This window comes from Ovis canadensis, chromosome 18 (genome assembly GCF_042477335.2).
Source record: "Ovis canadensis isolate MfBH-ARS-UI-01 breed Bighorn chromosome 18, ARS-UI_OviCan_v2, whole genome shotgun sequence".
Lineage (NCBI taxonomy): Eukaryota > Metazoa > Chordata > Mammalia > Artiodactyla > Bovidae > Ovis > Ovis canadensis.
This window is the reverse complement of record NC_091262.1, coordinates 27,757,094-27,768,934: the sequence shown is the minus strand read 5'-3', so window position 1 is coordinate 27,768,934 and position 11,841 is coordinate 27,757,094. Positions and strand designations below refer to the sequence as shown.

At 49.6% G+C, this 11,841-nt stretch overlaps 1 protein-coding gene across 7 annotated transcripts in view; it reads left to right on the top strand.

The window, feature by feature from the left end:
• The first annotated feature begins 4,784 nt into the window (after nt 1-4,784).
• The window catches only part of SLCO3A1 (solute carrier organic anion transporter family member 3A1), a 402,740-nt gene continuing 395,683 nt past the window's right edge, over nt 4,785-11,841 (top strand). For 2 of the 7 annotated variants that reach the window (XM_069559255.1, XM_069559254.1), the window contains exons 1-2: nt 4,785-5,243; nt 5,886-6,201. In XM_069559255.1, the coding sequence (XP_069415356.1) occupies nt 4,993-5,243; nt 5,886-6,201 (567 nt within the window). In that variant the 5' untranslated portion in view covers nt 4,785-4,992. Of the gene's footprint in view, nt 5,244-5,361; nt 6,202-11,841 lie in introns of those variants that run through there. The other 5 variants (XM_069559259.1, XM_069559256.1, XM_069559257.1 and 2 more) reach the window with 5 other exon arrangements.

Here is an 11,841-nt window from a genome sequence, read left to right as displayed (position 1 = left end):
CTGGTGATCCAGTGGTTATGACTCTGTGCTTCACATCCACGGGGCTTGGGTTCAATCCCTGACTGAGGAACTAACATTCCACATGCCATGGAGCATGGCCAAAAATTAAAAAAAAAAAAAAAGAGAGAAAGAAAAATCACCTAGTCCCAGAAAGGAGTTGAGAGGCTAAAATAATCCCAAGGGTTCTACAGTCATTCACATTCATACTGCACGCGTGTGTGGTCAGCTGTCTTTCTGTGGTCTGACTCGTGTGGTCAACTGTCTTTCTGTGGTCTGACTCTTTGAGACCCCATGGACCGTAGCCCACCAGGCTCCTCTGTCCATGGGATTTCCCAGGCAGGAATACTGGAGAATACTTTAGCGGGTTGCCATTTCCTCCTCCAGGGGATCTTCCTAACCCAGGGAATAAATGCAAGCCTCCTGTGTCTCCTGCATTGGCAGGCAGGTTCTTTATCACTGAGCAACCTGGAAAGCCCCATTCATGGTGACCGGTTCTAAATGCATCGTCCACCACTAGCGGGGCAGATAAATGAAAAAGGCTCCAGCCTAGAAATGGTGGCTGCATCATTCCTCCAAGGCCACAGTCAAGGTCGCCCAGTTGGTGGATGGTGTTTAAACTAATGTTTTGCTCATGACACGATGGTCAACTGTCCACTTCAGAAGCTGGTTGGAGGGGTCACCCCAGATCATAGGAAGCTTAATTTTTTTTCTTAATCTCATTCCCCCTCTTCCTCGGTGCTCCCCCAATTTAGGGTGGGAAGTACAGCTTTTAATTCCTGCCACTAGCTAGCCATGAGTTCCCAAAGTCACTTGCTGCTTTCTTTCCATGAGTAAAATGGGGTTAATAAAGATCTGCTCTCCACGCCGTGAGAGCTGAGTGAGACACAGGACCTCAGAGCACTCTATCAACACGTGCTCTACAGATGTGAAGACAGTTACCCTGAATATTCACTGGAAGGACTAGGCTGAAGCTCCTACACTATGGCCACTCGATGCGAAGAGCCGACTCATTGGAATTACCCTGATGCTGGGAAACATAGAAGGCAGGAGGAGAAGGGGGTGGCAGAGGATGAGATGGTTGTATAGCATCACTGATTCAATGAACATGAGTTTGAACAAACTTCCTTCTTTCTGACTGTCATGGGGCTAACTGATACCATGCAGGGCCTGTGGGGCTCCCGGGCACAAAGACTGTCTGTGTCCCCCATTTCTTTGATTACAGGAAACAGCTTTCATTCAGCCACCAAGAGATTCTCTGAGTTCCAAGGGAGAGATTCAAGCAGTTGTTAATTAGGGAAGGGAGGGGATGCAAGACCAGGGAGAAAGTCAAGAGCAGCCTTGGGGTAAGATCCTGTTTGCCCATCAAGAGATACACAGAACAACATCTTTGAGCTATTCTGGGCTTCCCTGATGGCTCAGATAGTAAATAATCTGCCTGCAACGTAGGAGACCTGGGTTTGATCCCTGGATAGGGAAGATGCCCCGGAGAAGGAAATGGGTACCTACTCCAGTATTCCTGCCTGGAGAATCCTATGGACAGAAGAGTCTGGCAGGCTGCAGCCCATGGGGTGGCAAAGAGTTGGACATGACTGAGCAACAACACTTTCACTTTCATTCTGCAGGTACTGAAATCCCCTCCAGGGGGGAGAAGTTAATGATTAATGATGGTATGCTGCCAACAAGTCTGTAGACCCCAGACCAGTTAGACCTGAGGGTTGACGATGCTGACTCCTGTTTACCTGACCACCAACCCATCAGAAGAATGTCCACAAACAGATCACACCCTCTTTGAGCAGTTATTATAAAACTTCTCACTCCCTTCCCCGAGCTGGGACACATGGTTGAGGGTGTTAGCCTACTGTGGCCCCTTTTGCTTGGCAAGGTAATTAAGCCAAAAACTACCACTTCACCCAAAACTTGGTTTCAGAGATTCAATTCAGCAATGGTGTGCAGAGAAGCTGAGCTTTCAGCCTCATAATGCCTGATTGCCTTCAGGCTGCTTTTGATTATTCTTAAGACTGTAGGCATTGAATTATTTTCATGGCAGCTTACCATTAACTGTAGAAGGAATCTACAACCCTACTCTAGAATCCTTTCTCTGACAGCAAAAGTGTTTGGTTTTTCTACAGACAGTTAAGTTTTATGTAAAATAGATGGTCAAAAATGAAAAATAGTCATCCCTCTTTTGGCATGTTCTCATTGTTGTTATAGTCGCTCAGTCGTGTCCACCCCATGGGCTGCAGCCTGCAAGGCTTTCCCGGTCCACAGGATTTCCCAGGCAAGAATACTAGAGTGGGTTGCCATTTCCTTCTCCAGGGGATCTTCCCGACCCAGGGATTGAACCCACATCTCCTGCACTGGCTACCAGATTCTTTACCACTGAGCCACCAGGGAAGCCCCTTCTGGACTGTACCGGAGGCAATGTAGTATAGACAGAGAGCTGGACTTGGACACAAGTCCTGTCCCTTTTGTGTGACACTGGGCTGGACACTCTACATCTCTGAGTTTCCATTTATAAAATAGCAACAATATGAGTCCCACCCTCCCCAAGAAACAGACCACTGGGTGATAAACAGACCACTGGGTGATAAACAAGATAATATATAAGGAGTTCCAAACTGGGGCTGTGAGAGCAGACACCTTGGTTTCAAATGCTGGTCCTGCCACTTATGGGATACTTGTGACATTGGTACATGTAGTTAACGTTTCTGGGCCTGTTATTTGTAAAACAGAGCTAGTAATAGTATCTAGTTTAGGGGATGGCCGAGTGGCTTCAACTGTAAATGGGGGTGAAGCACTTAGAACAACTCTTGGCCAGAGTCAGCACACAACAGACATTAGCTCTTGTTATCGCAAAGTATGTAAATAAGACTTGAGGACTAGACTGCACTTTAAAAGCTAGTTCAATAGTGACAAGGTCTCTGTTCAGAAGCAAGTAAAGGGTCTTAGCTTTGTAGCTCACATTCTGGAAGGCAGGGAAGCGGGCGAGCTCATCAAGGGTCGTCTTGGGAAAAAGTGATGAGGTGCTGTCATGATGCCAGAGTGATGGAGCAGGCTGAGGGTGTGCGAGGAGTGACCCATGGAAAACTTGGCTCTGAGTGAGGGGAGGATGTGGCAAGAAAGGGAGGGTCTTAAGGAAGGTGATAGTTTCTTGGGGAATGGGATAGCTGATAATGACAGGGGTCAGGGGCAATGGAAAAAGACCTCTGTGGTGAGAACCAATTCAGAGAGGAGACCGCCCAGACAAGGGGAGGGGAGAATCCGAAAGGGACACCAAGCCTAGCTGAGATCATGTCTGGGCCCACAGCAGGAAGCATCAGTTTGTATTTAAAAGGTATTGCAAGACATCACCCCCCACCATTACACCATTCCTTCTCACTCAAGTTCTTTGAGAGTAAGTAGAAATTATAAAAGTGTTAATTATGATTCAGTTTCAGATTTAAGCCTGCTTTGGTACCCAGCAGCCTAGAAGAGTGGGTCTTTTTCTTAAACACAGTTATTCAGTTCAGTTCAGTTCAGTTGCTCAGTCGTGTATGACTCTTTGCGACCCCATGAACCGCAGCATGCCAGGCCTCCCTGTCCATCACCAACTCCCGGAGTTTACTCAAACTCATGTCCATCAAGTCAGTGATACCATCCAACCATCTCATCTTCTGTAGTCCCCTTCTCCTCCTGCCCTCACTCTTTCCCAGCATTAGTGTCTTTTCCAATGAGCCAGCTCTTCCCATCAGGTGTCCAAAGTATTTGAGTTTCAGCTTCAACATCAGTCCTTCCAGTGAACACCCAGGACTGATCTCCTTCAGAATGGACTGGTTGGATCTCCTTGCAGTCCAAGGGACTCTCAAGAGGCTTCTCCAACACCACAGTTCAAAAGCATCTGTTCTTCGACACTCAGCTTTCTTTATAGTCCAACTCTCACATCCATACATGACCACTGGAAAAACCATAGCCTTGACTAGATGGACCTTTGTTGACAGAGTAATGTCTCTGCTTTTGAATATGCTATCTAGGTTGGTCATAACTTTTCCTTCCAAGGAGTAAGTGTCTTTTAATTTCATGGCTTCAGTCACCATCTGCAGTGATTTTGGAGACCCCCAAAATTAAGTCTGTCACTGTTTCCATTGTTTCCCCTGTCTATTTGCCATGTAGTGATGGGACCAGATGCCATGATCTTAGTTTTCTGAATGTTGAGCTTTAAGCCAACTTTTTCACTCTCCTCTTTCACTTTCATCAAGAGGCTTTTTAGTTCTTCACTTTCTGCCATAAGGGTGGTGTCATCTGCATATCTGAGGTTATTGATATTTCTCCCGGCAATCTTGATTCCAGCTTGTGCTTCTTCCAGCCCAGCGTTTCTCATGATGTACTCTGCATAGAAGTTAAATAAGCAGGGTGACAATATACAGCCTTGACGTACTCCTTTTCCTATTTGGAACCAGTCTGTTGTTCCATGTCCAGTTCTAACTGTTGCTTCCTGACCTGCATACAGGTTTCTCAAGAGGCAGGTCAGGTGGTCTGGTATTCCCATCTCTTTCAGAATTTTCCACAGTTATTAAGGAGAGGTTTTTCAAATGATTGGTTAAGCCCCCCCAGTGGACCAAGTGGAAGATGCTGAGTGCCTCCTGGTACTCATCAGTACCAGGAGTGTCCAGTCCTTTCCAGGCTTCACTGAGCTTCCAAAAGCCATCTGGGGACAAGCAGATCCTGTTGGTAGTGCACTGTGGCCCAAACTCCTGGTAATGATTAAAAAGAGTGGCTGCGAGGGAGGGGGGTGGGGGCAGACATTCAGACCAAGGCAAGGAAGGGGCCCGGCCACAAAGCTAGGGGAGGGGTGGGGACCAAGGCAGGCCTGTGGCTAGCTTCCCGTGGCCTTCAGCCTCGTGGCCTCATCGTTCTTCAGGACGGGCTCCAGGCACGCAGGCGTGCTGCACAAGGCCCTCTGCTGGGGTCGCTGCGACCCTGCAGCCGTCTAGACCCCTTGGCTGCGGGCGATGGATGAACCGCACGGCTCCGGATGGGTTAATGGAACTTCTCCCTCGCTGCGCTTCCTTTCTTTTCTCTCCTTTAGGTCTGGGACCTTTGAGCACACCCAGTGGCCTACGAGAGCAGGAGCAGAGGCCAGCAGGCTGCGGAAGCCTCAGCGGCTCTGACCTCCGGCGCGTCCCCACGGCCCAGAGCGCAACATCTGTCCCCAGAAACAGCCGGGCGGGCGGAGTTGGTAGGGGAAAGCGTCAACCCTTTCCTAGGTACGCGGTCTTCTCCCTCTTCCTAGAAACCGTTGCTCCCCTCCTAAGTGCCCCGAGGTTGGAGCTCTAGGTCCCCGCCCCGCGGGGGAGCCTCCGCACGCGACCTCGGCGCCCGGAGTTCCCCTTGCAGTACCGCCCAGTGTCCGCGGCGGCGCCCCGCGCTCCGCAGCGCCTTCTAGGGGCCGGGCACGGCCTTCGTGCCATCCGGAGCACCAGCTCCCTGACTCCGCAAGGGCTCCCCCTCTCCCGCGTGCTTCGGGCCACCCGGGCCCTCCCAAGCCTCGGCTGGGGGGCCGCGCTCTGCGCCCCCAGGCCGGTATCTTCACGCCTTCCCCCGGGGCGCACGGGTGGCGCGGAGCGGCGCGGCGGGCGCGCGCAGCGGCGATCGAGGCCGGGGCCTCGCGTTAGAAGAGGGGGAGACGAGGGCAGGCGCGGCCCGCGGGCCCCAGCCAGCGGGCGATGGCAGCGGCGGGCGTCCGCGGGCGGCGAGGCGGCGGCGGCGGCGGGCGGCGAGAGGAGCCCCTGTGATTGGCACAGCCCGAGCCGGAGGAGGAGGCGAAGGGAGGGCGGAGGAGGAGGAGAGGAGGAGGCAGGGGCGAGCGCGGCGGCGGCTGCGAGGAGCTGTGCCTTCCACCTCTCCAGCCCCGGCAGGACGGGGGCGGCCGCCGTGGGCCCGGGGCGGGGACAGCACGCAGCCTCGCCGCGCGCACCCCCGCCCGGCAGCGGCCCCGACACCCAGCGCAAGCGGGAAAGCGGCGGCGGCGGCGGCGGGGGAAGGATGCAGGCGAAGAAGCCGGGCGGCTCGTCGGGCGGCGGCCGGAGCGGCGAGCTGCAGGGGGACGAAGCGCAGAGGAACAAGAAGAAGAAAAAGAAGGTGTCCTGCTTCTCCAACATCAAGATCTTCCTGGTGTCCGAGTGTGCCCTGATGCTGGCGCAGGGCACGGTGGGCGCCTACCTGGTGAGTCTCCCGTGCCAAGTCCGCCACGGGCCCCTTCCCCAGCTCGGCTCCCAGGTGCCCGGCTGGCAGGAGGAGGGGGCAGCCCGGGCGCCGGGGGGCAGGCGGGCATGACCTCCGCCCGGCGACGAGGTTGGCGAGTGGTGCAGAGGCGGCCGCCGGGGGAGCTGCCGGCCCGGGCTGCTGGGCGAGCGGGGAGCCGGCGGGACCGTGGATGCCGGCAGGAGCTGGGGGGACCTGGGGAAGAGAGGCAGCGGGCAGGTGGGCGTGAAACCATCCCTCTCCCCTACTCTAAAAACAGCCAGAGGGTGAGTTCTGGAGCACCCCTGGAGGGGAAGGCATCGCGGCTTTCAGGTGACCTGCACATGGAAAGAAAAGCCCGTTAGCATCTCGCGTCCTCTACTCCCCATCCTAGCCGCCTGGAGAACAAATCCATTATGCATCATTTCTCCCGGTGCTTTCTCCATCCGCCAATTACGGAGGGATTTAACAGTTTAGAGGAAAAGGCGCCCAAGTGTGGGGCGCTGGTCCGAGCTGGGGCTGCAGGGGGAATGCTCCCACTTCGTATCCCATTAGCCATCTCTCAGCGTCTGGGATAAAGTTACAGGACCTGGAGAGCAGCTGTGAGTTTGTGTAGTTCTGCCGCCCACTCGTAGACCTGAATTCCCCACCGTGGTCTCTCTCCTGTATAAGGAGGTGTTGCGCCATGGTGCGCATTGTACACGGATTCCATCTGCCTTCTGAAAGGGGGTATTCATGTTCAAATAGCCAGGGGTGCATAACATATCAGAGGAAACAGCTTGTAATGACTCAGCACTGGCAAATACCTGCTTTACCCGCTGTCTCCTGCCCCGCGCAGGTGGTCCCAACTTGGGTTTCAGAGAATGCACTTCCAGAGCCGAGTATTGTCTTGACTAAACGGGATTTTTCAGAGTGTAGAGTGTTAAGGCATTTCTTGACTATTGACCTGAAACTGAAATCAAATGTCATAGACTTTGAGTGTTAGTGAGCAAGTTTGATGGAGACAGAACTGGACAAGGTTTTGGCTGTTGAAGCGCCACATCCCCAGATAGAGCCATGCTTTGCACGATGGTCCCATTAATCCCTGGCCTTTGGGGTGCAGTTAATGAGGGCCAGTCGCTGGTTGCCCTGTACCATTCCTCAACAGTCTCCTAAGACTTGGGGCTTGCTGTCAGAGGGAAGTACAAGCAGGCTAGCTCTCTGGTGTGGGGTAAAGTCAGTGATGTGGGTACGAGAGGGCTGTTCAAACTCAGCTCTGTTCCTGGGGTGGCAGACTTAGCAGGGCTTCTGAAAGTCAAATGCATTTTCTATGCTCTGTGTCAGATGAGAGGCGTTTAGATCCCAGTTCCTGCCTGCATCCGTCACATGTATGCTGCTGGTAAGCCCTGTAGCCAAAAGCACATTTTCTTTTCCGTTTAGATTTTTGTTTTACAAAATGCACTTGTAGTTTGAACGCATAGTTGCAGACAGTACCTGAGGCCTTTGCAGTTTTGGAATTAGGGAGGGACTCTGTCTGGGGGTGTGGGGGGAGCGTGTCAGTATATCAGAGTGTCCTTGGAGGAGTTTAACTGTTAAAATATTAAAAGAGACGTATATCACTAAGACGCAAATGCACAGTAATAAAAATACCTGTAGTTCTGTATATGCAAAGTATGTGATACCTAAACCAGGGCTGTGTATATCAGCAGCTGCCTCCAGTTTTTAACAGTTTGCCTCAAACCAGTTTTGCTCAATAGAGTGGGTTATTCATGTTCCGTATAATAGTGTCTAATGTTGGCAAAAGCTGAATTTTTTGAAGTATACAGAGTGTTATGGGTTTGGGAATTTGTGGACACAGATCTGGAAGCTCACCATTTATAAATTATTTTACATCTAGGGAAAAAAAAATACCAAAAGAACTTTTCACACCACAAATGATAAAGGCATGGGCCTAGTTTTAGCTTGCAATGGTTTAAAGCTTTTGGAAAGAAATGAAGCTGGGCTTCGATCAAATGAGTGGCCTAAGCCCCTTTACGAAGTTAGAAAGCAGAGGACTGGTGGATACTAGTGGCAGGGCTGGCGCTGGGAGACAGGAAGTTGACTGTGATCCCAGAATTGGTAAGGAATTGAGTCCACCTGCTGGGGGCCTCTCGGCATTTCCAGCCTGGGCTGAGGGAAAGCCTGGTTCGAGGCGTATGCTAACTGGAGTCAACAGGTGACTGGCAGAAAGCAGATGGAGGCCCAGGAAAGGAGTGGCTTAGGAAATTGGGTTCATTATGATTACTAAGAATGGAGGCATCCGTTGCTTGGGACTCCACCTTGCTTGGCTGATCGTGGCTGTCCGTTGCCACATGAACCTCATGAAGATTAATAGTTTGCTTGCCATGAATTGGATTGCGATGGCTTTTGCTCTTTCTGGCCGCTCCTAATTTTCTTCTTCATCTGCTATTTGGAAGGTAGAATTAAAAGCTTGTGGTACCCGCAGTGATGTGAGACTTCTTCATGGCTAATTTGAGAAGGAAACATTATAGAAGGTTTGCTAGAAAGGCTTTCTTAGGAAACCTGAGAACCTATGTTTGTAGGCAGTCACACCCATGGGGTCCACGTGCAATAGGTGATCGTGCACACAGGGTCCACGTGCAAGGTGTATGTTCTCTGGGATCTTTACACTGTCAATCAGCTTGTCCCTCTGAGGAAACATTTTCAGATACCGGTGAAGGGCACACCTGGGGGCCCTGCTCACTTTCGGGAAGAGAAGGGTAATGGCAGATTCTCTGCCTATGATATTATTTCCTATTTGATTTCCAAGTCCGTGTCATTTACTATGACATTTACTACCATATTATTTCATCTTCCCAGGTGCCTTTTTTTTTTTTAATATTTGGAGGCTTCATTTCACTTCTCCCTTTTCTTTCTGAAAAGACAGATGACCTAGTGTCTTTGCTGAAGCTGTAGAAATGAAGCAGGAAGTCACCTGTGATTTGAGAAGCACCTTTGAAAAGCTGGACTCTGTGTGTGTGTATCTGTGTCTGTTTTCCCTTAATAACCTGTACATGCTCAAGGTAGACCCACATGGGAGAAAATCGCCCATTGTTAAGCGAGGCAGGGGACAGGCAACTTTTGGCCCCGGGGATCGGGTCTCCTGGGGCAGTGCAGAAGGGCTGAGACCCTGATGCCTAGACTCGATGGTGATCATGATGTAGATAAAGTGACTCCGGTGCAACCCAGGCCAGCCGGATTCTGAAATCTCTTACCCTTGCCAGCGTTTAACTGGAAATTGTGCTGCACATAAGCCAGCAGTCACAGGGACGGTCTCTGGTAGTCAACTAAACCACCTGACTGGCTAGGAAATTTTCACACTGAGTAGGACACGACTGACATGACTTCGCAGCAAGAAGAGGGGACCCATTCCATTTGAACATCACTGTGTGCAGAAGAGAGAATGCAATTTAATTTTCCTCTCCTTGGGTCTTTGCTTCGGGTGGCTCCAGTCTGCACTGACCTACTTGCAAGGATGTAACATCTGTTTAAGTCTTGGGCTGTTTGGAGAAGACACAGGCCTGTGGAAACTGCATGGAGAGAAAGGTGTATTGTGCGCGCTTGATGGAGTTTGGTGGAGACCCGCTGGGATAGTCCAAGCCGTTCACCAAGGGTAGCCCTGCCTACAGAGGTTGATGTGTGTTCTCAAATGACTGAGGACTGGAGTTGATAAGGATGTGTGCAGGAAATTAAAACCTCGGACACCTCTGGGCTCTTATGGATGAGATTCAATTACAAATGCATTTGAATTTCTTCAGGATGAAAACCTAAAAAGGCCAATTTAGTCTCTGGGTGGGGCACACAGGAGGTTCTTGTGAACCAGGGGTGAGGATGGAGGATGTCCTTGGGTTTTTTGTGTTTTTTTTTGCAGCTTGTTATTAAAATAATGTAGGATCTTCCTTGGCAGTCTGGGGCTTAGGACTCTGTGCTTCCACTGCAGGAGTCATAGGTTTGATCCCTCGATGGGGAAGATCCCAAATGCCATGAAACAAGGCCAAAATAAAAAATTTTAAATAGTTTATTTTTTTTTTTGACGTATACTTGATTTTTATTGAAGTATAATCTAGCTTTTATAGTTGTTAAAATAAATAGTTTATTTTTTATTGAAGTGTAGTTTCAGGAGGACAGCACAGTGATTCAGTTTTCCTATGCATATATATTCTTTTTCAGATTTTTTTCTGTTACAAGGTATTACGAAATGCTGAGTGTGGTTCCCTATGCTGCACAGCGGCTTCTCCCTGCTCTCTGTTTTGTTATACAGCAGCGTGTGTCTGTTAGTCCCCACTTCTGCATTTACCCTGCTTCCCCGCTTCCCCCTTTGGTTATCATAACTTTGTTTCCTTTGACTGTGAGTCTCTGTTTTGTGAAAAAGTTGATTTTTTTTCTTAGATTCCACATATAAGGGATATCATATAGTATTTGTCTGACTTGTTGTTCAGTTGCTAAGTCATGTCCTACTCTTTGTGGCCTCATGGACTCCAGCACGCCAGGCTTCCCTGTCCTTCACTGTCTCCCAGAGTTTGCTCAAACTCATGTCCATTGAGTCAGTGGTGCCATCCAATCATCTCCTCCTCCATTGCCTGACTTGCTTCTCTGTGTTTAGAGTTATGCAAAAACGAAGTCTGAGGTTTCGGTGACAACAGAAAGAGACGGATGACTGTGTGAACAGGGTTCCATCTCACTGCCTTTGGTCACCTTTTTCTGAGGCCTGAGAGCATTCAGTGAGCTTACAAGGTGAAGCAGCTGGATTTGTTCTATATATATATATATATATATATTATTTCTAAAGCATCATTGTGAAGATTTTTTTTTTTTTTTGCATATCTAACCCAGAAGCAGACAGCTGAGAGACAATTTTTAAAGTCCTTGTCAAATTAGTATGATGACTAAGGCAACTGTAGTTTCCTTAATCAAATTATTTTACACACTTTTGGTTACTCAAAGTGAAAAATTCCCTTCCATTTGCATAATTACTATATAGCCCCAGGTAGGAAGAAAAAAAATTACCCTGATTTTTTTTTTTTTTTCTTACAGCTTGGTTGAAAATGTTTAGCTAATAATCACTTAAGGGGAAAAAATGTTTCTGACAATTCCTTTCAACCACCTTTGCATACATACCTCAGTTTCCCTGGGGGTTTCCTTTTGTGTGTTTAGCAATCGAAGAAACGGAATTAGTTGTGAAGGGACCAAGAGCTGTTTCCTGAATTGGGTAACTCTCTGCACTTCAGTTTTAGGTACCTTCCAAAGAGGGCAACCCAGAGGCCTCTCTGCAGCGGCCCTGCCTTGCTGATCAATTTCTCAGCATTTAAATTCACCTTTTTGCTGGCTGCCTGAACGTTGTCGTTCTGAAACTGCATAAGTTTCCTCTTGTGCCAAGGCCACCTGGGCAAGAGTCTCTCTGTGACTTTCTCTTGCTCTTCTTATGAAAGCAAGCTTGGTGGTGCTGTCTTGTCCAGGGACGGAGTTCACTTAGCAGACTGGCCGGGCATGAGTAAGTGTAATGTCCCCAAAATGATGAGGTTACAGCTGCCTTCCCTATATAAGTAGGCCTGGGAAAAAAAAGAAAAAAAAATTCTGTGAATGTTGTTGGCTGGTTAGAAAGAG